Source organism: Thermobia domestica, chromosome 18, assembly GCF_964235325.1.
Source record: "Thermobia domestica chromosome 18, izTheDome1.hap1.1, whole genome shotgun sequence".
NCBI lineage: Eukaryota > Metazoa > Arthropoda > Insecta > Zygentoma > Lepismatidae > Thermobia > Thermobia domestica.
In genome coordinates this window covers 70,572,604-70,600,175 of record NC_137471.1, presented here as the reverse complement: position 1 = coordinate 70,600,175, position 27,572 = coordinate 70,572,604, and the positions used below count along the sequence as shown (strand labels likewise).

At 36.4% G+C, this 27,572-nt stretch overlaps 1 protein-coding gene across 1 annotated transcript in view; it reads right to left on the bottom strand.

Moving 5' to 3' along the window:
* Window positions 1-274: 274 nt before the first annotated feature.
* LOC145676060 (uncharacterized) overlaps window positions 275-27,572 on the bottom strand; it is a 1,660,834-nt gene continuing 1,633,536 nt past the window's right edge. Inside the window, exons 23-24 of the mRNA XM_081746923.1 lie at window positions 19,406-19,538; window positions 275-1,721 (exon numbers count right to left, since the gene is read on the bottom strand). Coding sequence (XP_081603049.1) covers window positions 634-1,721; window positions 19,406-19,538 — 1,221 coding nt within the window. The 3' untranslated portion in view covers window positions 275-633. The remainder of the gene's footprint in view (window positions 1,722-19,405; window positions 19,539-27,572) is intronic.

Sequence of the window (27,572 nt, the reverse complement as noted above, 5' to 3'; positions counted from 1 at the left end):
GTAATCACACAGGTATGTGTTGCACATGATCGATACAGTTGCACATTGAGTTGAGTTGATTTTGAGTTTAACGTCCCGTTCAGCAGCGAGGCTATATGAGACGTGGCAGTTGCACATTGAATTTGACTCAATATAACTGAACTAACCTCTGTACTGCTCTGGGTGGAACATTAAAATTGCCTGGATTTTGGATTGCAACTTGATTATTATGTGATGGAAATATAATAATGTCTAAACTGTTTTAAACAATGAAAATAAAGAAAATACATTTGGTAGAAACAAATATATTTATCAAACGACGACTTGTGTATGTATAAAAACATTGTTTACCTTTTTCTTTAAATAATCTTTAAACCATAAATAAAAACAACTTGATCACAAGTAATGTTTCATATAAATAATGAGTCATTGTTACAAAAATCTTAAAATATTTATAAATGCAAACCATTTACTTACTATAAATACAGTAGTTATACTTATTCCTACATGTAAGATAATAAGACTGTCACAACAACTTTCCACATACATTCCATTCATACACTGTGTAGTATTTTAAGAACTGTGTCAACGACTATATTTTTGGCCTTGTAAATAATAATTTTATGTTGAAGTACAAATAACAGATTTAAAAAGTCAGGAATGGTTTGGGGAATTTTTACTAGATGCAATTAAAAACACATCGTCTTCCTCTTCAATGTGCACTTTAAGTCCTGGTTTTTTCTTCTTAACTGTTTGAACTGTATCGTGCTTAGGTGATGGGGTATTGCGGTTCAGAAGATAATCCAAATCGTGTGAGATTCTGTCCAGCATTCCTTCCATGTTCTCTGTTGTGGTTGGCTTTTCCCGACCTTCTGGTTGTTTCCGTTCCATTGTGCTTGCATTTTGAGCAGTCCACCCACTGCTTGAAGATCCGTCCGATTGTTCTTTGGAAACAGAGCTTGCTTGTTCGTCAGATATGACGCTTGATTGCTCGGACACATTTACTGCCGGACATGACTCGATAACACTCACACTTTCTCCACTTTGTTGACTAGAACTTGCACTGAAATCAACGGGGATTTCGATTTGAGTTACTTCGACGCGATGCTGTTCTACGTCGACACTGCACGTTAAAACGGCCGGAGCTTCTTCCAAAGAACGTTGAGGTACCAGCTCGACACAAGCTCTGATCACAACTTCTGGAGAGTCACGAATGTAGCAACGTCCGGGTTCAGGTCTTAGGATTTCAGCACTATCCTTGGTAATGTAATGGCCTCTTATTTTCCAGTGTTCCAGACCTCTATGAACTTTAGTATCTTGTTCGATGTACTGAGAGTAAACATGGATACCATTGACTTTTTCACTATCCTCTTTCTTCTCCTTTTTATACTTCTTCGGGCTGCTGTCATAGTTTTCCAAATCGATATTTGTTTTCCCATTCTCTTCTTCCTCTTCTTCTGCCTTTTCTTCTTCTTCCACTTCATCATCATCATCTTCTTCAGTAATATATGTTTCTTGCGTATTTGGAAGTTCACTTGCTTCTTGAGATTTTCTTTTAGCTGACATCTTGACATCAGAATTTAAAAGAAGTTCTTCAACACCACCTTTTGTTTCTACGTCACTTTCGGCATCATTGAAGTCAAAAGAAGGGTTGGTTGTAATTTCAGGTCGGGAATAACCAGACGGAATTGCTTGATTATCACCGTCGCCATCAGGGCCGCCTATGGCTTGTGGTGTGAAACCTGAAAGAATAAAGTTAGGATTTTACTTTTCTAGTTGAGGAGGAAACTTGAAGGTCAAACACAGATCAAAACACACAATTTTTACTAACTATAAGACATTAAAGTGAGAGAAAGATAGACAGAGAAAGCTTTATAGTCTACTTTTCTGTTAAACACATATGATTTATACAGTATATAATCTCTTTCTCTAGAGAAATCGCTGTGTGACACTTCGGCCTAAAATAAGGTATGTAGAGCAAAATGACCAAAAACAAGTTGAAAATTATTCCTTTTAATACCTCATTGTGAAGTGGCAACATGCCGAAGTAGTGGTTTCGCAATAAGCAATAGAAATATAAAACCTGTGTGCAACAAGAACCAAGGATTATCAATCTCTAAGTCCTTATGTAATATTGCACAAGACAACATTGTTTCAGCACATTTCATATTATTAGCTCCCAGCATAAGGACACGGAATCTTTTAGCTTCACTTTAAGTGTGTGTTTATTTGTAACTGATAGTTTATTTCTCGATGACTGGCCGAATCTAACGTAAATTTTGTAGGCAAGCAGTCAATCGTCTTAGGAATAGATCTCGCTATATTTTGTGGTGTGCTCGGCTTGGCAATGGAGGATGTGTACAATATCTTTGCATAACTTTTGAATTCGGTTCATCGACTGTGTTTCTCCGACTTGTGGAAATTTTCCATACGGCACTGCTGGTAAAGATTTGTAAATGATGTAGAGTGCGTTTGAACCAATTGATGCAAATATCTGATGCATTGATTATGCACAGTATTCAGAACATATAAAAACAAATAAAGTAATGATAAAATTCGCCTGAATAGTTATGCATGTATTCATGATGAAGTGCTAATTAACGAAAGGACACAGAAAAAAAAAAAACTTACAGTATAGGGCTAGCCAGAAGGCACCGTTCATCTGTATGACTAAAGTACTGCCTAGAGTGAAACCACACTCTTTGTTTGGTCCTATTTTTTACTTGTTCCGTACATTTGATATATTATTTAGAGATGCTTAGCTTAAGGCTGATACCACATGTTCAAACTAATGTCCTGGAACGAATGAGGGTGAAAAAATAAGAACATCTGATACCTTATATTGGAAACGAATTGAAATGATAACCGCAGTCTTCACCGTAGTGGGTACTTTATGACTTTGACTAAACATCAGCAGTTGTGGCATTTTTTTTACCATGTTCACAAGAAACCATAAATAAATTCCATTTTGTGTGATTTGTAAATTATTCATTGTAGCTTTGGAAAATTCAAGATTACTAATAAAACTCCAACTGACCAAAGCAGTATAGAAATCCTGATTTTTTTAAAATTATATATTTGTGTTAAACTTTCGGCTATGTTACATAGGCGAAACTTTAACACAAATATATAATCTTAAAATATACACTGCTTTGTTCAGCTGGAGTTTTATTAGTAATTTGTGTGATTATTGCCATATCCTATTTCATGATTGTCTTCTAAGTTTTGTTCACATTTCTACATGAAATACAACTCACATTGTTCGTTGTTATCATGAAATTAAGATCACGAGTGAGATATGGAATTCCATGCCTCTCAATGGAGCATGCTGGCACGGTAACTAAGTGGTAGAGTTCTTATCTCTGGTGCATGGGGTCTTTGGCTCGATCCCAGGCCAAGTAAGTATGTGATGAACAACATCGTGCCTATGGGTTTTCTTGAGGTTCCCCCGTTTCCTCCCGCATTCTCATTCCACCAATTATTCCATCATTATTCACTTGCTTTAATCATCGTCACCCTTAGCCATAAAGGACATAACCGGTAAACTGAAAGATTTCATTTCATCAGCATACTTTCTGTGTAGTATTAGGGCACTAATATTTGGTGATCTGTAATTTTAATTCATTTTAATCGTTTTAATGTGTTTTTGTTATTGACACCATCAAAGTTTAAAAAAATGACAAAAATGCAATAAATACAATCATTTTTGCAACATGAGCTACCACTTTTAAAATTTATTTTGTTATTTTGGTGTTCTATCTTGTCACAATTATCGTTATTTACTTATGACCTCAGCCAAACCTGTCCAAGGCTAGAAGGAATAACCAGAATATTTAGGATTCGCGGCGCAACATCATATTATGGCAAAGGCACTACAAGGACCCAATGGAATGTCCAATTGGTCCATTTGGAAGTGGAATGAATCTTTTCCTACCCTGAAGAGTGCATTTGTTTATCACTACCTGATTATATTTCTTGAATGACAAATTTGCCAGGTCGCTGGATTGGCAGCAGTACTTTGATATGACTAGGCTAATTAACATGATCAACAAGAAATCCTGATCTTACTACACACACAATTTTGGAGAATAATCAAGAAATCATTCTGAGCGTCTTGCGGTGCAAGACGCCGTGGAACCGATCTTTTGCACCAGCAATATCCTGTCTTGTGGCACGAAGATTGTTCGCTCTGTTCATGAAAAACGCATGTAACATATGTATTGGATTAATAGTTGTTGGGATGCATCATTTATTTAATATTACTGAGAACTTACGTTAACTTTTAAAAAAATGAAATAACGTTACACAGATTAGAAATTTTGAATATTAATGCAGAAAACAGTCTTTACAATTAAAACAGTGTTGTTAATGTCAGTGGCGAAGCGTAATCCCATAAGTAAGGTAAGCCCGATAAACTAATATTCCCACTTAGCTCCACTACAAATATTTTGAAGTGCAGTTTATATTTTCTTCTGTCTGAGATTTGCAGGGGGGATGAGGAGAATTTCCTCCCTACTTGCTGTTTTCATTTCCTGCATATTTGAAAATGGAGGGAGAGGGAAAGAAAGTGCATTCTTACTGTTAGCTGTCAAACTTCTTGGATAAGCGTTTGTTACTTGCACCTCTCAAAGTAAGTACAATACAGCATTTAATGCATCATGTGATAATGACTTCACTAGAAATGTTAATGCTCAGAAGGAATTTCATTTGTATAAACGCAAGACATTCAATATTGTACTCTATGAAATGGCCTATTTAAGAGGGTAGTTTCAGGGCTTAAGCACTCACCGAAATTTTATCGCAGGTTTTTTTATTGTTTTATATATATTGCAGAATTTTCACATTTTTAGGAATAAAGTTAGCAATCCCTTCCGAAACAAGCAAAACCCCTTGAAACAAAATCATAAATACCGCAGTGATTCTATGAAATGTAAAACTCAACTAAAATTACACACAAATATTATTATTTTATTCTGTACGGTAGCTTTTGGTAAATTTAGACATATGTTTAGTGTATCAGACTAATATTTTACAAGCTATTATGGAATAGGCCCCATGAAGGAAAAGAAAACAGCTACTCTGAATAACTCCTGAGAGTATATACCTAAATTAAAAAGTTATCACTAATAGAAATACATAATTCTACACAGAAACTTCTTACTCTGTGTTAAGGAAATCATTTAATAACATACTAGTTTTGAAAGTTGCCTTCAACGCTAAAATTAAACTCCTAGAGGCGAGCTTTCCCCCCTTCCCTATTGTGTGTGCAATCCCCAGCGATAATAGCTTCGCTCCCTGAGCAGCATAGCCCGTAAACCTGTCTAGCGCGCTGGTGAAGCTCAGACAGAAGGGTCTCCAAGTATTTTCAACCTATTATTTTTTTTATTAGAAAACCGAAATGTTGAAGTATTGACTTTATTTTATAAGAAATAAAAGTTAAAGAAAATTGTGGGGTAAGCCTGGTCTCAGAGCCTGATAGTACGCTTCGCCACTGGTTAATGTACTTCAGAAATACTTATATGGTTGTCTCAGCTACACTAAATCTTGTGGTATTACACATACACCAAAACTTATTGTAAAAGTAACAGAACTGTAAACCAATTTTCGCTCGACACTCAAAATGATTTATTAATATACCTTTAATAATAACACTAGTCAACAAATTTTAACTTTTTTTCTGCCACATGAGAGAAAACACCTGATCTTAAAGGAACTTTGGCCGCTGAATTCGAATCTGCAATCCGTTTTTCTCTATCACGCACAGTTTTTCCGTGACAGAGGGATTTTCGGGAAATTTCCCCTAAAATTTCCCTTTTTCTTCATTTTTGTACCTCTAGCTCGGGTACCCTTAGGCATATAAACATACAAATTATATTCTAGGTTAGCTTAATTTATACTTAGTAAACCCTGTAAGTTTCTCCGAGTCGCATCATTCTTCATTGAGAAATAAATATATTTCTATAAATATATGCTATGTGTACTGTCCATTTTACCATATACAATAGGTGCAGAAAAATCACATGTAACTTCCACGGGAATTGCAATATAAGCAAGGTTTATACTTCATTGGATTTGTAATGAAACATACTTTACAATGATGTATACACCATGTCCACCATTTTATAAGAGGGAAATTCTAGAGGGATTTTTCGGAAAATTCCCTAAAAAGTAGATTTTTTGTCTCATGTCACTGATCATATAGTGATACAGAAGCGGGAATTGCGCCAGAAGATAGATTTATATCAATTCAATAAATCAATAGCTCACTAGTAAACAAGGTTTTTGCCACATGAAAGAAAACATCTGATCCTAAAGGAACTTTGGTCGCTGAATTCGAAAGTGCAATCCGTTTTTCTCCATCATCCATAGTTTTTTGCGTGACAAGGGGAGGGGGCTGAGAAATTCCCTCAAAATATACATTTTTTTCCAAATTTTCGTACCACTGGCCCTTGAAATATAAATACAAAAATGACATTATATAAAACTTTGATTTATGCTTAAGAAACCTCGCAAGTTTCAGAACAATCGCATTATTATTTCTAGAGAATTAAATATAGCTGCATGTATGTTGTTTGTACTACTTATTTTAAGACGTGATGTTGCGTTCTCTGCACCGAAAGAAAAAAAAAACACATAATTTCATTTACCCATACAGGCACAAATACGAAAAATGAGAGTATACGACATGGAGTAAGAAGTCTGTGATTTTCTACCACCTGGCATGTGATTGCATTGATACAGCTGTACAACAACATGTGTTTAGCTGATGCAACAAAGCTGCGCAAAATCGGACTCTAGTGATAAATTGTCAGGTCCATGGCAAATAGATAAGGAAGTGTTGTATAACTGCATGCATATTGTAGGTTTAGTTTTAATTTGGATTTACCTGTGACAAGTGATCGTAAGTGCATGTGCGTGTTTGTTTTCTTTCTCCGCTATGAAGAAATCGCGGCGTGCGTGTATAAACTCACCGAACACTTTCTGTTACGTGTGTGGAAAATATACTGTGAAAAGTCAGCGCCGTGCATTTACAGAAACGTTAAAACAAGCTTATTATAGCTATTTTAGGTGTCATGTGGGTGATCAAAACAAAGTGTGGGCTCCCCATGTGTGCTGTGTAACATGCTATTCTACTCTTATTAAGTGGAAAAGTGGCGATAAAACTCGAGCTATGCCTTTTGCGGTGCCAATGGTCTGGCGAGAACCAACCAGTCATGCTGAAGACTGTTATTTCTGTCTAACAAAAATTTGGGGTCATTCTAAACGAACAAAATCTAATATTGAGTACTCAAATGTTCAATCCGCTCTAAAACCCATACCACATGGACCTGAACTCCCAATCCCTGATCCATACGCACAGTCAGAAGAATCTTCTCCAGCAGAAGAGCAAGTAGATGAGTTGACCGAACCATCAACTTCCTTTGATCCAAACTATAGCCCAACCAAAAACACACCTCTTCTTGTTAACCAGTACAGACTGAATGATTTAGTGAGGGATCTAAATCTGAGTAAGCAACAAGCTGAGTTGCTCGGATCGAGACTTCAAGAATGGAATTTACTGGCTCCTACCACCAGAATTTCAATTTTCAGAAACCGACATGAACAATTTTCAGGTTACTATATAATGCAAAATTCCCTATGTGCATGTACAAATATAGATGGTTTAATGGATGCACTAGGTTTCCAACACATCCCTGAAGAATGGAGATTGTTTATCGACTCCTCTAAAACAAGCCTTAAGGCTGTTTTGCTACATAATGGGAACACTAAACTATCAATTCCAATAGCATATTCCGTAGAGATGAAGGAAACTTATGAAAGTTTGTCTGTGTTGTTAGCTGTGATACATTATAACAAGTACTGTTGGCAAATTTGTGGTGATTTAAAGGTCATTGCTATATTACTGGGGCTTCAGGGAGGATTTACAAAATACTGTTGTTTTCTTTGCTTGTGGGACAGTAGGGCAACTGAATCACACTACATTCAAAAAGAATGGTCCCCAAGAGAAACATATATGCCAGGGAAACACAATGTTAAGTATTCTCCCTCAGTTAATTCAGAAAAAATTCTGCTGCCGCCTTTACATATAAAATTAGGCTTAATGAAAAACTTTGTTAAGGCCATGGAGAAGAATGGAGAATGTTTCGCGTACCTTAGAAGTCAGTTTCCAAAACTTAGTGACGCGAAAGTAAAAGAGGGGATATTCGTCGGGCCCCAAATTCGGAAACTATTAAAGGACAACATCTTTGAGACAAAGTTAAATAATGATGAACTATCCGCCTGGAGAGCTTTCAGTAAAGTGATGTATGGATTTTTGGGAAATCATAAGGCAGAAAATTACCGTCACTTGGTTCAAGAGCTTTTGGATAGCTATCAAAGGTTAGGATGTAGAATGTCCCTGAAAATTCACTTTCTTCATTCCCACTTGGAATTTTTCCCCGAGAATTTAGGAGCTGTAAGTGAGGAACAAGGGGAACGATTCCATCAGGACATTCAAGAAATGGAGCAACGTTATCAAGGTAAATATGATCCTCATATGATAGGCGACTACTGCTGGTTTTTAGTTAGAGAAAGTGACTGGCACTACAAAAGGAAGAATTTATTGTAAGTACAAATGTTTTATTTTCATACTTTGTAAAGCAGTTGTGCATTTGATCCATTGTGAGTTATTGATATTTGTTTTTGTAGGTCAATATTAATTTTTTGTTTACTATCTTGAATAACCTCCCCGATAAACACCACCTTTACGAAGACACTTATGTGTCGGGTGGGGAGGATTGCGTGCTACAGTGAAATTTAGAGCTGTGTCGGTGGTAGTTCACTACCAGAAGGGCCACCCCTACCGAATTGGTCTAAATGGAGTAGCCAGACGAAGTGTGTTCTGGGAGAAGGCAGCAGTTCTCCAGTAGCCAAGTTGGCGGAAATCATAGTGATTGGTACGGCAACTTGGACATTAGTCCCAGGCGTGGTCAGAGTGACTTTAACGGCTGGGATACTGCGGGGTGGAAGGCAACAGGAAACCACCACTCTATTTTCCCTAGTTTGCTAGCAGCGAAAAGAGAACATATGAACAATGGTCTTTCGCAGGTCAAAATGTAGTTCCGGAGGTAAAATATCCCCCCATTCGGATCTCCGGGAGGGGGATGGCTTGGGAAGGACTATTGGACGAGAAAGTAATAATGGGGGGAAGACAAACAGAGAAAGAAAGACAAGGAAGAGCAAAAGATTTAGGATAGGGACATGGAACGTACGTACTATGTTACAGGGAGGAAAATTAGAAAATCTTAAAGAAGAAATGAAACAAAATAATTTAGATTTGGTAGGAGTTTGTGAAGTTAGATGGGAAGGTAATGGGGTATTGAACAGCGAAGGATATAGAATGTTTTACTCAGGTAATGAAAAGGGCGGTAATAATGGCGTAGGAATAATTTTTGGAAAGCGCTTAAAGGAGAAGGTAGTGAAAGTAGAATTTATTGATCATAGAGTTATGATGTTAAGACTTAAAGGGAAAACGAAGGATCTAGTGGTGATACAGACATATGCACCGACGACTTCGCATGCAAATGAAGAAGTAGAGGAAAATTATGAGAAAATAGAAGAAATTATTGATAGAGAGAAGAAGGGTGCATGCATAATTCTAATGGGAGATTTCAATGCAGTTGTGGGAGAAAAACAGGAAGGTAGTATCGTAGGCAAATATGGTTTAGGCGAAAGAAATGAAAGGGGAGAGGGACTGGTGAATTTCTGTAGACAGAATTCACTAGTAATTGGGAACACTTGGTTCAATCAGCACAAGAGGAGAAGATATACATGGAAATCACCAATAGACGGCGGAAGATATCAGATAGACTATGTTATGATTCAGGACAGGATCGGAATAGCTTAAAGAACGCGAAGACCCTTCCCGGGGCTGATATTTTCTCTGATCATAATCTTGTGCTGGCCGAAGTAGATATTCAACTGAAAAATGTAGGCAGAAGAAAAGTAGGTAACAAAGTGTTAAATACTGAAAAGTTGAAAAACGAGGAAATAAGAAATCTTTTCGCTGAAAAATTCGAAGAAAAATGTTCAAACGAGGAAAGGATAGGCGCAGGTAGTAACGCACGGTGGGAACATATTAAACGTTGCTTACAGCAGGCTGCAGAAGAAGCAGTAGGTTACCGCGAACACAAAACTGCTAAGAAACCATGGGTTACAGAGCAGATGTTGCAGAAAATGAGGGATAGGAAGATGTGGAAACAGGTTGATACAGAAGAGGGCAGAAAGATGTACAGAAAGTTAAATAATGAATTACGAAGAGAAACAGACAAAGCGAGGGAAGAGTTTTACAAAAGAAAATGCGAGGACATAGAAGAATTAGAAAGAGTTGGGAAATATGAGGAAATGTACAAGGAGGTGAAATCTATGGAATTTCGGAGGAAACAAGGGAGTATCATGATGGCAGTAGAAAATAAGAATGGGAAGGTAGTCAGCGAGAGAAATGAGGTTATAGGAAGGTGGAAAGAATACGTTGAAGACTTATATGAGAGTAGGGATAGACCGTGTAGCCTAAATGTTGAAGTGGAAAATGAAGTAGTCGAGGATGATAAAGGATTTAGTATTCTTCGGGATGAGTTTGAAAAGGCTATATCCGAGATTAGGAATGGAAAGGCAACAGGAATAGATAACATACCAATTGAATTCATTAAAAATATAGGAGACAAGGGAAAGAAAGAATTGTGGCGACTATGCAATGAAATATATGAAACAGGAGAATGGCCAAGAGACTTTCTGAAAACGATCATGATACCGATGGCTAAGAAATCGAACCCAAAGAGATGTGAGGATTATAGAATAAATTGGTCTCATATCTCATGCAGCTAAAATTCTGCTCCGAATACTGAACAGAAGGTTATATGGAAGAACAAATAAAGATGTTGAGGAAGAGCAGTTCGGGTTCAGAAGAGGCAAGGGCACAAGAGATGCTATTGGATTATTAAGGGTGATCGGTGAAAGATTTATAGAAAAAGGGAAAGAGGTGTATGTTGTATTTATTGATCTAGAAAAGGCTTTCGACCGCGTGAATTGGGAATTGTTGTTGGGAGTTCTAACAAAGATAGGGTTGGAATGGAAAGATAGAAGACTCATAAGAAACTTATACATGAACGAACAAGTAAGTGTTAGAATAGGGGAAGAACTGACGGAAGAGAGTGCAATTGGAAGGGGAGTTCGACAAGGATGCTGCCTCTCGCCAACACTATTTAATGTCTATCTAGAAGAGATAGTGAAAAAGAGCCTACATGATGATGATGGCATTTCGGTAGGAGGTAGAATGATTAGATGCATAAGATTTGCAGACGATATGGCCCTTGTTGCAGAATCTGAAAAGAAAATCAATAAAATGTTAGAAAAAATGAGAAGGGGCTTTGAAGAATATGGGATGAAAATAAATGTTAGAAAGACAAAAGCCATGGTGATTGGAACAAAGGGATCTGTGTCAAATATAAAAGTAGGAGGGGAGAAAATAGAACAAGTGAATAGTTTTCGATACCTGGGTAGTGTTCTTAGTAATGACATGAAATGCGAACGTGAAATAAAAGCAAGGATAGGAATGGCGAAAGAAGCCTTTAAAAGAAAGAAAAGTCTGTTTTGTGGGACCTTGAACAAAGAGTTGAGAAAAAGACTCATAAAATGCTTCGTGTGGAGTGTTGTGCTGTATGGGGCGGAAACGTGGACATTGAGTAAGGGTGACGAAAATCGACTGGAAGCCTTCGAAATGTGGGTGTGGAGAAGAATGGAAAGAGTTAGTTGGGTCGAGCGGAAAACGAATGAGAGAGTGTTAGAAATGGTGGGTGAGAAAAGAACACTTTTAGATATTATTAGGAAGAGGAAGAGAAACTGGTTGGGACATTGCCTAAGAAGAGATTGCATCATGAGGGACGTCCTAGAGGGTATGGTGTCGGGAAAGAGAGGGAGGGGGCGAAGGAGACTACAATTAATGGACGATATTAAAACAGAAAGATCATACGCGAAGACGAAAAGGTTAGCGGAGGACCGTGGAGTATGGAAGCTTCACAGCTGCGGCAAGTGACCTGCCAATAAAGGCAGAATACCTATGATGATGATCTTGAATAACGTTTAAAAGGCGTGGAAACTAAGAATTTTGTTGTATACTTTTGGAGTTAAAGATCAGTTTTTCAATAGGATTAATCTGGCGCAATTCCCGTTTCTGTATCACTATATGAACAGTGGCATGAGACAAAAAATCTACTTTTTAAGGGAATTTTCCGAAAAATCCCTCTAGAATTTTCCTCTTATAAAAATGGCGGACATGGTGTATACATCATTGTAAAGTATGTTTCATTACAAATCCAATGAAGTATAAACCTTGCTTATATTGCAATTCCCGTGGAAATTACATGTGATTTTTCTGCACCTATTGTATATGGTAAAATGGACAGTACACATAGCATATATTTATAGAAATATATTTATTTCTCAATGAAGAATGGTGCGACTCAGATGAAACTTACAGGGTTTACTAAGTATAAATTAAGCTAACCTAGAATATAATTTGTATGTTTATATGCCTAAGGGTACCCGAGCTAGAGGTACTACAATGATGAAAAAAAGGGGAAATTTTAGGGGAAATTTCCCGAAAATCCCTCTGTCGCGGGAAAACTGTGCGTGATAGAGAAAAACGGATTGCAGATTCGAATTCAGCGGCCAAAGTTCCTTAAAGATCAGTATTCTTCTTTCATGTGGTAAAAACCTTGTTGACTAGTGTAATCATATGATTGTCCTAGCTATACTAAATACTGAGATATAGCAAATTTACCAAAATATACGGTGAAATCAGACAAAATTGTATATTAATCTTTACACTGAAAATTGCATTGTTAATATAGCGTCAACAGTACCCGTATTATGAATATGGCAGCCTACTAAACTTGAGGTATTGAAAACGTTCTAAATCATATTGGAAAAGCTGTCTTCTTGTTTGTTTATATAGGGTCAGTGTTTCCGTCTTTAAGGTTTTTCCTCCATTCTTCTCTATCCTGGGCGTCCTCTAATCTCCATCCCCTCTCCCTCAGATCATTTTGTATTTTCTTCTTGCATCTCATCTTGGGTTTTCGCCTCTTCTTCCTACCTGGTGCTTCCAATTTTCCAATTCTCTTTTCAATATAATTTTCGTTTCTTCGTTCTACCTGTCAAAGCTATCTCAGACTCTATTCTTGAATTTTTTTTATTCAAGGGTTCCCATCTTAACAGTATCGCTTATATAAATGCTTCTTATTGCCTTTCCTGTCTTACTACACTGCCATCTTAACATTCTCATCTTTGTCACTTCCATGTTCTTTTCCCGTGAAAATTTAAGTGGAATGAAATAGATGTTTGTTAACTATATCGACCACGTTGATAACGAAAACGACAATGAAAAACTGGAATTAGCTCTCGTTTCCAAGTTAAAGGGGAGGTGCATTTAATTATATTTATTATATTAGTATTCATTGTCAATCCCTTTCCATATAGGCTTCAAATCTCGCTGCTTGTAGACAAAGTAATTAAGTTTCCTGCAAGCAACAATAGCTGTGTGTATTTTGTCGCTATTTTTAGCCCGGGCTCGTAGCAACAAGTGGGAGTGAAAGGAGAAGGGAAGGGAGGAGTGGAGCATGTTTAAGCATAGTTTATGTCTGTTACAAGCTGTGTTGTGTTCTTGTGCTGGAAGAACGTGTTATTGAAGTGTAGTTATGCGTGTGGTCATTGTAATTCCTGTGATTCAATATGCCTCGCAAATGCGTAAACAGTGCTGACTATTTTTTTGTTCCATTTGCGGACAGGCTACATTGAAATCGCAAAGGAGGCCAATAACGCCATATATTAGAAAGGCGTACAGACTGTACTTTGGATGTGAAATCGGGGACCAGGACAAGCCCTGGGCTCCTCAAGTATGTTGCATGTCTTGTGTCTCGAGTCTTCATTCGTAGTTAAACCGTAAACGATCTTCCATGGGCTTTGCTATACCCATGATCTGGCGAGAACCATCAAACCATGTGGTTGATTGTTACTTTTGTACGACAACTCCGCTAACACATGGTATTTCCAAGAAGAAAAAAGTCTTCCTTGATATATCCTAACATAACGTCGGCCATGCGACCAGTGCCTCACGGAGATGGACTGTCTGTTCCTGTTCCACCTGATTGTGATAGTGACGAGGGCGGTAGTGAAACTAGTGCTGCACCATCACCTTTAAAACTCAGTTCTTTGAAAGATTGCGATTGAACTATGACAGGTTTAAATGACAGATTTCCGGGGATCTGAGAGTCATAAGCATATTACTTGGGCTACAATAGGGCTACAGCAAATACTGTTGCTTCCTGTGCCTCTGGGATAGCCGCGCCAAAGCACTTCATTATAAAAAGAAAGATTGGCCTAAGCGTCAATCATTTGAACCAGGACCTTACAATGTTATGCACGAAGCACTTATTGAATCCAATAACATAATTCTCTCTGCTCTTCATGTAAAACTGGGCCTAATGAAAACTTTGTTCAGGCCATGGACAAAACTGGGGAAGTATTTCTCTATTTGCGCGAGAAATTTCCACGCCTTAGTGAGGCGAAAATAAAAGAGGGGATTTTGTGGGCCCCCAGATACGTAAACTGCACAAAGATGAGCATTTCAACACCATCCTGACAGGTGATGAAAAGTTAGCTTGGGATGCCTTTGTTCAAGTATCAACAAACTTTTTAGGAAATAAGAGGACAGAAAACTATAAGGGTCTTGTGGCAAAGCTGCCCTGCTACGATAGACTGGCCTTAAAGTTACATTTCTTAGATTCCCATTTGGACTTCTTTCCTGACAACTGTGGTGCTGTAAGCGACGAGCACGGGGAAAGCTTCCACCAGCAAATTTCGGACATGGAAATGAGATACCAGGCAAAGTGGAATGCATTAATGTTGGCGGATTATTGTTGGACACTAATCAGGGAATCACCAGCACAAAACTACAAACGCCAGACAAAGCGGTTGCGTCTTCAATTGCCTTCCTCCGAGGGATAACAACAAGGTAAATACACGGATATGCTTATATAGGCAATAACGTAAAATTATCATAACTTCAAAACGAGAGCTAATCTTGCATTTTCATTAACATTTTCGTTATCAGCACACCCGAAAACATAAAGATTAGCTGTTCTCATACCAGTTACAGAAAAAAAAAAGTAAAATTTTGTTGTTTAGTGTAATCATATTTCTGTGTGTATTTGGAACCTAATTCTCATACTGCAACACCAGATTCTATACATATATTGTTTCTTTTCTTGTGCATCTTATAACTTTTTCATGAGTTTGCTGCAGTTGTTGTAATCCATTTAGACGTGTCTGTAATTGTTTTTTACTGTCTGCCAACAGCGCGATATCGTTCGTAAATCTAAGTACAGTGGGGTCCCACTAATCCGAACTAATTGGAACCGAACTCTCTTCGGATTAGCCGGAATAACAGTAAAATCACGGTTTAAAGCGGGTAAACGGGTCTTTTGTGTTGTAATACATAGCGTATAGTATTTCAAAACATGTTTTCTGACTACAGTATATGTGCTGTACTGAGAAAATATTGAAAAAAAAAAAAAAAAACGATGACTTTATTTCTCGACGTACAGTAATTGTCGTAATGTGATTTAAGGCCTAAATACAAGTATTAAAAAAAGCTCTATTTAACGAAATTGTACTTTGTTTTCTATTAAAACATGCATTCATTTTCATCCTTTTAGTCATTAATTTCCTAAAACTGTGTATTTTCGCCACAAAATAAATAAAATTTTCCTTTCGGACCTATTCGGATTAACCGGATGTTCGGATTAAACGTGTTCGGATTACCGGTACTCCACTGTAGAGGAGGGTTACCAAAGAGCACGCACTTAATATTCAATTTCAAATAGCTCCGAAAGTAATGAAGCAAAAATTATAAAAATTGTACAAAATTTTAATTGAAGTTTAGGCTACATTGTAAGAAATAGAAAAGTTTACTACTAGATGTAGAAATGGAGATATACGTTAAAAAGTTAAAACACTCAAATGCGTACTCTTAAGGACCAGTGTCCCAAAGAGTGCGTTTTGCGGTCCCTAAGAGGGCGCACTCAACACCTATCATACTTGAAGCCTAAACCCCTTCGTAAGACGAACACTGCTCATGTCACCATCGTTTACAATTAATGCACTGAATCCAGTCTTCGTCAATTGGTTCTTCATTCAATTCGTTACACATTGCGCATGAAGTTTTGGTTGATCTCAGCTGCAGTTTTCTTTGTTGAAGTGGATGGTTCATCGGGATGATCAAAGAGTTTTCTCTTTGACTTAACATTTCCTTTGACTCGTTTGCTCTGAAGAAACTTGTGAAATGAAGAAATAGTAAAAATTTCAGATCGACATTTGGTACGTGCAATTTGTCGCAAATTTTTTGATTTCGGAAGAGGAATGATGTATTTAGGATGAACAGACGTGCTTGTCGTTGCGGCTTCTGTAGGTGTAAAACGTTTCCTTTCTCTACGGTGTAATGAAATTGTAAAACTTGAGTTTAAAAAAAAAATAACATTTTCTGAAAAATATTATCATCTAACGATGTAAAAATAAAATGGATTTTAAACTTTAATTTACCCTAAGGTTTGCTTCCAATTGTTCGAATACAGGTGATTCTAAACTATTTTGCTTTTGCTTCCAACAATTTCTTCATTACACGTCCATGTGGTTTTAAAAAATATATGAACGTACACGAAATTTAAAACATTAAAGAAAATCTTCGTTTAGTTTCACCCACAAATTATGATTTTTATGAGTAAAATTAATGATGATTTTTTAAATTCTTAGTTCGTGGTTTCATTACATTATTCCACCAATTGAAAAAAAAAAATTCCTGAACAACACCTTTAGTGTATGTCTTTTTAAATTCTTAGTTCGTGGTTTCATTACAATGGTAATCGAAGCCATATTTCGCTCAGCATCTTCCTCCAGAACACTTCCAGAATCTTTATTTTGATCATTTCCTCACTTCTTAGGACGACATAATCATACCATGAAAAGCAATGGCAAACTACCATGGACCAAAGGCCTGCCTTCGGGCAGAACACCACATCATCATTGTAATTTAAGAAATTTTGTGAATTTAAAATACTTCTTATATATGATTTACAGTTGGTGCTTGAATCGAAGACAAACAATTACAAATAATTCTACAATCCATTCAAACATCAGATTACACTCCGAGAGTAACTGATGAGAATAACCACAGTCTGTAATATGAATGCCGCTACCCACACACACTATCAAAGAAATTCTCCCAAAGAGTACGTGCGCGTTCTTTGGTAACTCACTAATGCGCACTCTTTGGGAAACAACAGTCATCTCGAGTAAAATTCATCCATGTGGCTGCACATGCAAGACTCCCGAAACAAAGCCATGGTAAACAATTCTATCTGCATTCATGTTTCCTACCATGCAACAAGGGTACTGTAGTTAGCTGCTATATCAGAATAATTTCTTAACTAAGAGTATTAAAATATTACATCAAGAATTCAAAAAAGTTATTTTTAGCTGTATTTTCTGTTTGCAGCGATCCGTTAACTTCCCTTTTCTTTGTATCAACTCTCACACAAAGACGCATCAAACAGCGTAGCAATAACAATTCTCTGTGTTACCACTTCAGCGTAATTGGCACTGCGCACTCTTAGGGCGTGCGTGTTCTTTGGTAACCCTCCTCTATCTGCATTTTTCTGTTAATGAATTGTTATTCCTAGGTTGCTTTTGATTTCTTTTGTTGCTTCTTCAATGTAGAGATTAAATTAAAATGGATGATCCTTGTCTAACCTCTTCTGAATTGTTATTTCTCCTCTGTGTCCTCTTACCTCATATGTTGTCTTATGTTCTTTGTATAGGGTATTTATTACTTATGTTTTTTGTATATATATATATATATATATATATATATATATATATATATATATATATATATATATATTTTCCTCGCTCATTACAGTTTATTCCCTATTTCTTCAGAATCTATGCTATGCTAAGAAAGTAGAACGACTTTCTTTGTCCACCTTCGAGTCGGTAGGTATCAGAACAGAACAGGGGCGTCATTTGGGACGGCAGGGATCAATTGCTTCCTTAGTTTGAGAAACTCATAATTTTAATAAATTGTTTGCTAATATAAACGTGAAACTCTTATCCCAATCTTGCCGCCCCTCCTCCTCCCCGGCAAAACCTGAAATGACGCTATTGAAACAGAATTGGTAACATCGAGATATTCTCTTATAGAATATGGATTCCACTGCCAAAGAATAGATTCTAGTTCTACCTTTAGCCTTCTATTGAAATTCCAGTTTCATTATTGAGACCTACAGAGCTACAATGTTAGTAGATAACAGGAATGGATCATTTGGTATGGATTCAATGTTCTAAGTCCATATTCCATCCAGTAGCATCATTTCAGCAAGAGCTTCGTGTTTTTTTTAAAGAAGTATATTAATATATTAAACAATTTATTAAAAAGCGGAAGTTTCTGAAACTTAGGGGTAGGAACGGATTAAGGGCCGAGCCAGTGGAGCCCAGACTCCGGCGGGGCCCCCAAGCTCAGGGGCTCCTTAAAATCCCTCTGTTTAATACTAAAATATAGCAATCAACTTATTATATTATAGGCTTCAGACCCATGCTAATATTTTCATTACGCTTGCAGTACCGCTAGATTTAAGTCTTTCCATCAGCAGCATTTAACTGTTTATAATGAATGTAATTATTTAACTGTTAGTAATGAATCTAACTAAACTAATTATTGTAAACTTGGAGCACATTAAAATATTACAGCATAATTCTCGGTGGTTCGATAAGCCTATGAGGCTGTGGAATACAGCAAATAAAATGTATGCGCTAAAACTATTCGTAACATAGGGCCCCCTTGAAATAGTTGGCTCCAGAGCCCCAAAAGCCTTAATCCGCCCCCTGCTCAGGGGCCAATGCACCATACCTTCTCCAAATGACACCCCTAATCTAATTTAATCCATAAATGTGTAAATACCAAAACTGGTTGCACTACTACTTCAACGATTCAATATTAGATGTCTATAGTTAGGAAATTTGTTCCTCTTTCCCGATGTAAAACAAAACTCACTAGATGACTGTTCCGTTCATTGCAGTCTTCTAAATAAAAAAGTAGAAAACGCTTGAAAGATTAACCAACAAGTAATTACCCATTAATTGTTTAGTAAAAGCACAAGATGATAAATGTTACAGTAACAAGCAGAAAGTGCCCTTTCTAAAATTGGAGGGTCATTTGGGCCCGAGCTCCTTTCAATTTTCTTGTAAAATCATTTACTTATTTTGCAGCAACTAAATACTCACAGAATTTTTACACTTTATGCGGCATCATTCGTATTAGTAAGAAACGGACTTCACTTACGTTTCAAAGGGCTAGTGATTGTATCCGAAGTACATTCATCATCTACTGCATTATCCAATTTCAGCTTTAGCATTACTTGAATATGCATCGGTGTTTCGCTTTTCAATATGTAGCATAAGAAAATGATCAGCCCCTGCAAAACAAATAAATATTGGTCAAATACAGTTTGGTACACGCATTTGCAAACAAATGCTTAGGTAAACAATAAGTTAATATTCACACAAGCACTAATACTTTGTAAATGCATGTGTTAATACCTATTGATCATTACATACTATTTGCATACAAAATAAAATAAAATAAAATAAGACCTTGGGAAACGAGTCCTCACACGAAAGCATGAAAAAACGCTAATATGGGGGGGGGGGAATGCATCATTTTGGAGTTTATAGCTTTCCAAAATTGATCGGAGCAATATGAAAAGAGTCATAGCTCAGAAGGATGGGTAAAATTAGGAAAATAAAATATTTCAGTTTTACGTCCCACGTTCATCCGGCTAGGCTAATGGAGACGGTGATGATGAGAAAGGATTGAATGGTGGAAAGAATAAAGTAGGAGGAAACGGGAGAATCCCGAGAAAAGCTAAGCACATGATGTTTGTCCACCATAAAGCACCTAGTGCGGGCTCGGATCGAACGAGGAACCCCAAGTACCAGAGATGAACGCTCTACCACTGAGCCACTGCGGCCGCAAAACAAGATAGGGATTGTTTTAGGCCTAGATGCTATTAATGTACTGGTTAAAACGGAATATGTATCAGTTTTCAGTTCCTGATCTATCATATTTCGTTTCTAATTAGGAGATATCAATTTCCTTCTATAATTCAAGGCTAATCCGGTCGCCGCCCCAGTTTCATATCTATTGGTACATTAATAGAATCTAGACTCAAAACAATAACTGTGTTCTTTTACTTGACTATTATCCTATATTTCGTTCTCGAGTTATGATCCTGTTTTATTCTTCCTACTATCTATCGGCCCTCTATAGCTCAAAGATGATGCATTTAAGCACTAAGGCTAGTTTAAACTATTGATTTTCTTTCCATGTTTTTGTGTAAGGTTTCATTTTTAAAAAAAAATTCGGAGTTGTTTCCGAATACCTTATATAATCTATCTAGATATCTTCGATTGAGACATAAATGGTATAATAATTGTTATTCTTTATGGTATAATAAGTTAATTGAAAGTAAATAGTATCTACTGTATATACTCCCTCGACGAAGCAATGAAAATGTGGACTGTGGAAACAACAGAATTACAGCAAAGCTGCGTTGTGTCTCACTAGCAGTGCATATTTGAGAAATTAGACTCTTTAGAAAATAGAGTACTTGAGTGAGATTTTTAGTCTTGAATTTGTCAAAGGATTGAATTCTTTAAAAATCGAGTGATTTGCAATCTTGCCTTCGTTAAAAGATTAAATTAAAAAAAAAAATCAAACTCTAGGAATTTATAGTCTTGCATTCGTTGAAAGATTGGATTCTTTAGAGAATTAAAGGTTATTAGAATGCAGTGCTTATTTCAACTACAGGATTTGTAGCTCTGTATTCAATGCAGGATATGATTTTTTTAAAAATCGAAGGTTATTAGAATTCAGTGCTTATTTCAACTACAGGATTTGTAGCTCTGTATTCAATGCAGGATACGATTTTTTTAAAAATCGAAGGTTATTAGAATTCAGTGCTTATTTCAACTACAGATTTGTAACTCTCCATTCGTTAAAGGATCGGATTATTTAGAGAATCAAAGGTTATTAGAATTCAGTGCTTTCAACTGTAGGATTTGTAGCTTAACGTTCATTGAAGGATCAGATTCTTCAGAAAACCAAAAATTATTATATTGCAGTGCTTATTTCAACTACAGGATTTTTAACTCTCCATTCGTTAAGGGATGAGATTGTTTAGAGAATCAAAGCTTATTAGAATTCAGTGCTTATTTCAACTACAGGACTTTTAACTCTCCATTTTTTAAGGGATCAGATTCTTTAGAGAATCAAAGGTTATTAGAATTCAGTGCTTTCAACTATAGGATTTGTAGCTTAACGTTCATTGAAGGATCAGATTCTTCAGAAAACCAAAAATTATTATAATGCAGTGCTTATTTCAACTATAGGATTTGTAGCTCTCCATTCGTTAAAGGATCAGATTCTTTAGAGAAATAAAGGTTATTAGAATTCAGTGCTTTTTTCAAGTACATGATTTGTAGCTTTTATATTCACTGAAGAATCAAATTCTTCAGAGAACCAAAAGTTATTATAATGCAGTGCTTATTTCAACTATAGGATTTTTAACTATATATTTGTTAAGCGATCAGATTCTTTAGAGAATCAAAGGTTATTAGAATTCAGTGCTTATTTAACTACAGGAATTGTAGCCCTCCATTCGTTAAAGCATCGGATTCTTTAGAGAATTCAAGGTTATTAGAATTAGGTCTTACTTCAACTACAGAATTTGTAGCTCTGCATTCGTTGGAGTATCAGAAGTCTTACAGAATCGGGCGCTTTTAAATTATAGCAGTGAATATTTTTGATCATGGTGCACAAAGAGGTAGACAACTACAAATTGCTGAGTCGTTTGGTCTGTATGTAAGGCAGTGATATTAGATAGGTATATTGATAGTCCATTTTTAATTCTAGAGAGAAACCACTTTTTTAACGCAACCAATGAATACCCAAGTCAAGTGTACATCGCCACTAACTCCATACCTCTTCAGTAAACAGGCTCGGGTTGCCAGTCAGTTTGGACCAAGTGTATTAATGAACAGTCTTGTTAAAGTACACTATTGATTACATGTGCTACTATATATATATATATATATATATATATATATATATATATATATATATATATATATATATATATATATATCCTATAATTCCCTTAAAATGTAATATCGGAAGTCATGTTATCTCAAAATCTCTCAAGTTATATTCATACAAAGGTCTTACTTACTCACATTTAATGAATCAAAGCTTAAACATATCACCTTTAAGATAATTTTATAAAAAAAGCTGTACAGACAGTTTTTAAAGAATTTCAAACATCAATTTTTCGAAGAACTTGTAATATCACTTATTCAAGAAATTTGTAATATTTGTTTTCTTATATCTCCGAGATCAGCTGCCAAAGAATTTGTAAATTCACTACCTTTTTAAAATAAGAGAAGTTGCAAGGTAAATGTTTCAAAGGCGTTGAGTGTTGTTGTAGTATAATTTTCTGAGAATCTTGAAGATTTATTTACCAAAACGACGATAGAGAATATGTGAAACATTAACAAATACAATCTTTGGAAATGAATGTTGAGGTATTGTGGGCCTGTTTTTATAGTTAGGAGTGATGACGCTCGGGTAGTTGAATAATACACATTTTTTAACAACTAAATTAGTTTATTGAGTGCATAGACAAATTCACTGCTACCAAAATCCACATTACGGTGACAAAAAAAAAAAAAAAAATGTTGAAGTGCGTTTGCGTATTAGTTTCGATGTGTGCACCATTCACAACACGACAGACCTCCAGACGACAATTAATTTAACATTAGATCCTGTTGAACATGTCTGTGGTAACAGTATTAATTGGCTTCTTTTTTTGTTTTAATGTGGTTCACATTATCGACATTAACATGGTACACAATGTTTTCGATAAACCCCATAACGAATCCAATGGTATGAGGTCGAGGCTTTTTCGATGTCAAGATTTGAGTCCTTGAACTAAGCAAATAGTGTATTATCCAAACGAATATGCAAACCAGGTGAAACAATATCAGTAAAATGAGGCTCGAAGGTAATTTTGATATGATATAATATGATTTGATTTTGAGTTAACGTCCTTTTTCAGCATTGAAGCTATATGAAAGGTTGACCTATACCTTAATGGGGGATTCGGACATGAGCCCCCATTGGGAATAGAACTCGGATCCTCCAAATTAAAGGCGCGTAAGCAAGTCGTTTAGCCATGAGGGAGCTCTATAAATATAATTTAAAGGTTTCCATGTCTCAATATGTGGGGAAACAAACAGTTCCAACATATCCAGGTATGAATTTGCGGTTGCAATTTGTTTGGCGAAGAAAAATGATCAAATGATTTGATTCTTCGTAAGACACATCAAATTTGATCATGGATAAGTCTCTCATGCATTCGTGTATGGCATGTAGTTGCTCTCTTCTCTCTTCATATTTCGACAATTCTGTCTATTAGCACATCCTTGACATGCAACATGGCTTCATCGGAGAATCAAATACAAGGTGAAAATTGATCGTTGGCATCAATTCTCTGAAACATATTTACAACAAATTCACATGTCTGTAGTTTGTTTTCTGGTCTCATTTCCGCCAATAGTTGAATTTTGTACCCATGCAAAGGTAAACTCTCTCATAGGCTGTCGTGAGTGGTAAACCTAACTTAGTATTGTGTCGTACAATTGAATTCTGTGGACTGCACAAACAAAACGGCCATTCTTTCCAAAGTTTCCTCTTATGTACTAGGGGACACGATGGCTCATTGGTAGAGCGCTTACCTCTGGCGCGTGGGGTCCCTGGTTCGATCCCCTTACAAGTAAGTTTGTGATGGACAACTTTGTGTCCATGGGTTTTCTCGGGGTATTCCCGTTTCCTCCACTTTATCATTCCATAAATTCTTCTATTTCACTTGCTTTAGTCGCCCTCTCCCTTAGCGTGTATGGCATAATCTGGGACATTAAACTGAAATATTTCATTTCCTTTTTCCTCTTATGTACGCGACCTGACGGTAAAATGTTGTTCCACCACACTGCATCTTTCCTTAAATCATTTGCCACAACCCCCATGTTGTTCGCAAGTGGTGGTAGTTTCTGATAGTATACTGATGTCCAAATGCCTGTGGACTGCAGCCACTGATTCGTTTTCCACCAGACATAACGCACACACGGCTTTCTCTTGCATAATTGTCATCGTTCTTATTGACGAACATATTTATCATGAACTATAAACGTCACATAGAACCACGCGAAGTTGCTACTTAATTCACTGAAGATAACGAACCAGCGGTACGCCAATTGCGTGAGCATTTCAGAACTTCATGCTCTCGGCATGTTTCAGCTTGTGCTTTCACTTGTTTAAGAAAATAACTGCACCGCGGCGCCATCTATTCTCCTGTAAGCCATTCATAACCAGTGGCGAAGCGTAATCCCGCAAGTATACTAAACGCAATGTTAACTTGAGAGGCGCATCACAAGCGCATTAATACATGTCGGCGCGCGAACCTTTTCACAGGGAAGCCTTTGTATGTGTGTGTGTGTGTTTTGGTTTGGCTCTCAATCGCCAGGGTTTCAACTGGCGCTGTTCTGAGTTTCAGCTGATATGCGCGGAGCGATGATTTCTCGTCCTTTTCCTGCCGCTTACAAAAAATATGTTTCTTGGTCTATTTGTTTTAATAATTTATGAAGACACGACAATAGTAATAAATGTATTGGAAATTCGCACGTCATGTATTTGCAATCCTCACAATTAAAACCCGAGAGCATGAAAACTATTTTGCTTATTCATTTCAATTGATTAAGGTAAGAAAGAATAAGAAATGATGTTATTCTCATATATCTACCTGGAAAAGGTCAATCATAAACAGAAACATACGAGCAGCCACCCTCCCACACAATAAATTAAAAATACGATTTTTTTTCTAAAAGCACAGCAACTCTACATTGGCACTGAGTAAACCACAGCGAACCGGCAACAATCATATTAACAATTTCTTCAATAGTTTTGTCTGCATATTTTTCTCAGTCGAGCGTACAAATTGTTGGCAATTTACTTTGCTTGACTTTAAAGAGGTTTCCCTTCCTCGTGTTTGCGATAATACTGAGAAGATGATAATTCGGATTCATTCATATTTTCAACTTCGCGCTTAACACTCTTCATGGTTTCAGTTTCAGTACACCCACGTACCCACTCTAACGCACGCGCGAAGACGATATTTGGCAGAGCAGTGCCACTCTCTGCACAAAAATTGCAGAAGTTACATGTGAGTTCCGTTATTTCTTTTGTTTCATTTATCAGCAGGCAATGAAGTTTCTTACGGGGTAGTTACTCTATTTAATTTATATATCTTATAAAAATATTAAGCCATTTCCTATCCATTGTGGACGGTTTCTAACATTGACCAATTAAGTAATTTTACTGGTCCTCTGCTTTTGTTATAAGATTTTTCAAGTTTATAATCTTGCAACACTTGCAAGAAACTCGCATCTTAGCTGCCGGCTTTTCACTCCTTTCTTTCCTTCTCTCTTTCCGATTCTGAGTCGTGACGTCATTTTCATAACCCTTTACTAATAAATGTAGTATAATTTATTTTAAATATTGTTTCTGTATTGACATTTTTATATACTTGAACTCAGTTAGCTCTTTGAATTGATCTCCTAAGTAATGTTTTACTTGTGTAACGGGAGGAACTATGTAATGTGCGCGGAGTCGCCTGAATTGAAGCTGCGTATGTCGGCTATCAGGATAAGGTCGCGGCAAGTATAGTGTAGGCCCGACAAACTAATAACACAAATAGCATTTATTTCTAATGTATTATAAAATGTTTAAAATTATAGTCAGAATTCTATTTTTCTTATTGAATTAAAAACCTACCAAATCTATTTTAAAGAACTTTCTTAGCTGTATTTCTAACACTGTTTAGAGTTGAATTTATGTGCATGTATACATAGTAGTTTTTTGTTTAATTTAACAAGAAAGAATGAATATATAAGCAAAAGTAGACAGAAAGTAGTCTATTATTATTATTCAACAAATATTTAAATGAGGAAAACGCGCAATATCTATTAATGGAATATTCTCATCCAATTTAGCTCCACTATAAATATTTTGAAGTGCCGTTCATATTTTCTTCTGTCTGGGATTTACACGGGGAATGAGGGGAATGTACTTCCCAGTTGCTGTTTTAATTAGCTGCATTATTGAAAATAGAGGGAGAAAAAAGAAAGTACATTCTTACAGTTAACTGTCAAATTTCTTGGATAAGCGGTTGTTACTTGCATCTCTAATTTTAAAGAAAGTACAATACTGCCATTAATTAACGCATCACGGGATAACTTCACTAGAATTGTTAATGCTCAGGATGAACTTTATTTGAAACAACATAAGATATTTAATATTGTATTTTATGGAGTGTCATATTTAAGGGGTGGCTTTCGGGCTTAAGTACTCACTGAAATTTTGTCGGCACTTTTTTGTTGTTTTATACATACATTACAGAATTTCCACATTTCTAGGAATAAAGTTAGCAAAGGCCCTCCCGAAACAAGCAAAGCCCCCCGAAATAAGATCGTAAATGCCGCACTGATTCTACGAAATGGAAAACTCAACTAAAATTACACACAAACATAAATATTTTTTCCTGTATGGTAGCGTTTGGTAAATTTATACGTATGTTTAATGTATCAAAAATATTTTACAAGGTATTATGGACCAGGTCCCATGTAGTGAGAAAAAACAGCTATTCTGAATAACTCCTGAGAGTATATACCAAAATTAAACAAGTTATCACTAATAAAAATACATAATTCTACACAGAAACTTATTACTCTGTGTTAAGGAAATCATTTTATAACATATTAGCATTGAAAGACACCTTCAACTCTAAAATTAAACTCCCAGAGGCGAGCCCTTCCCAACAATGCGTGCAGCCCTCATTGATAATAGCTTCGCTCCCTGAGCAGCACAGCCCGTAAACGAGTCCAGCGAACTTGTGAGGCTCAGACGGAAGATACTCCAAGTGTTTCCAACCTACAATTTTGTTACCGAAAAAAAACGAAGTTTTGAAATATTGATTTTATTTTACAAGAAACTAAATATAAAGAAAATATATGTTAGAAGACAGGGTAGGCCCGACCTCAGAGCCTCATAGTACGCTTCGCCACTGTTCATAACATGCAATGAACTATTTGAGTTACCAAAGTAATCATTGTATCATTTAACACAAAGTGCCATCAGTCCTGCACAGCTGCTCCACGAAACCCAATTATTCTTTCTCGACGGACCTGTATTAAAATATACACAATGTTCATTCCGTTTAAAATTACTTATTATAAGAAGTTTCTGCGGACTTACAGCTCCTTCATAACTTTTAAAGTAACATAAGGTAAAAGCAAATATGAAAATTGCTATTTTCTAGCGATCTCGTACTAACTTGTAA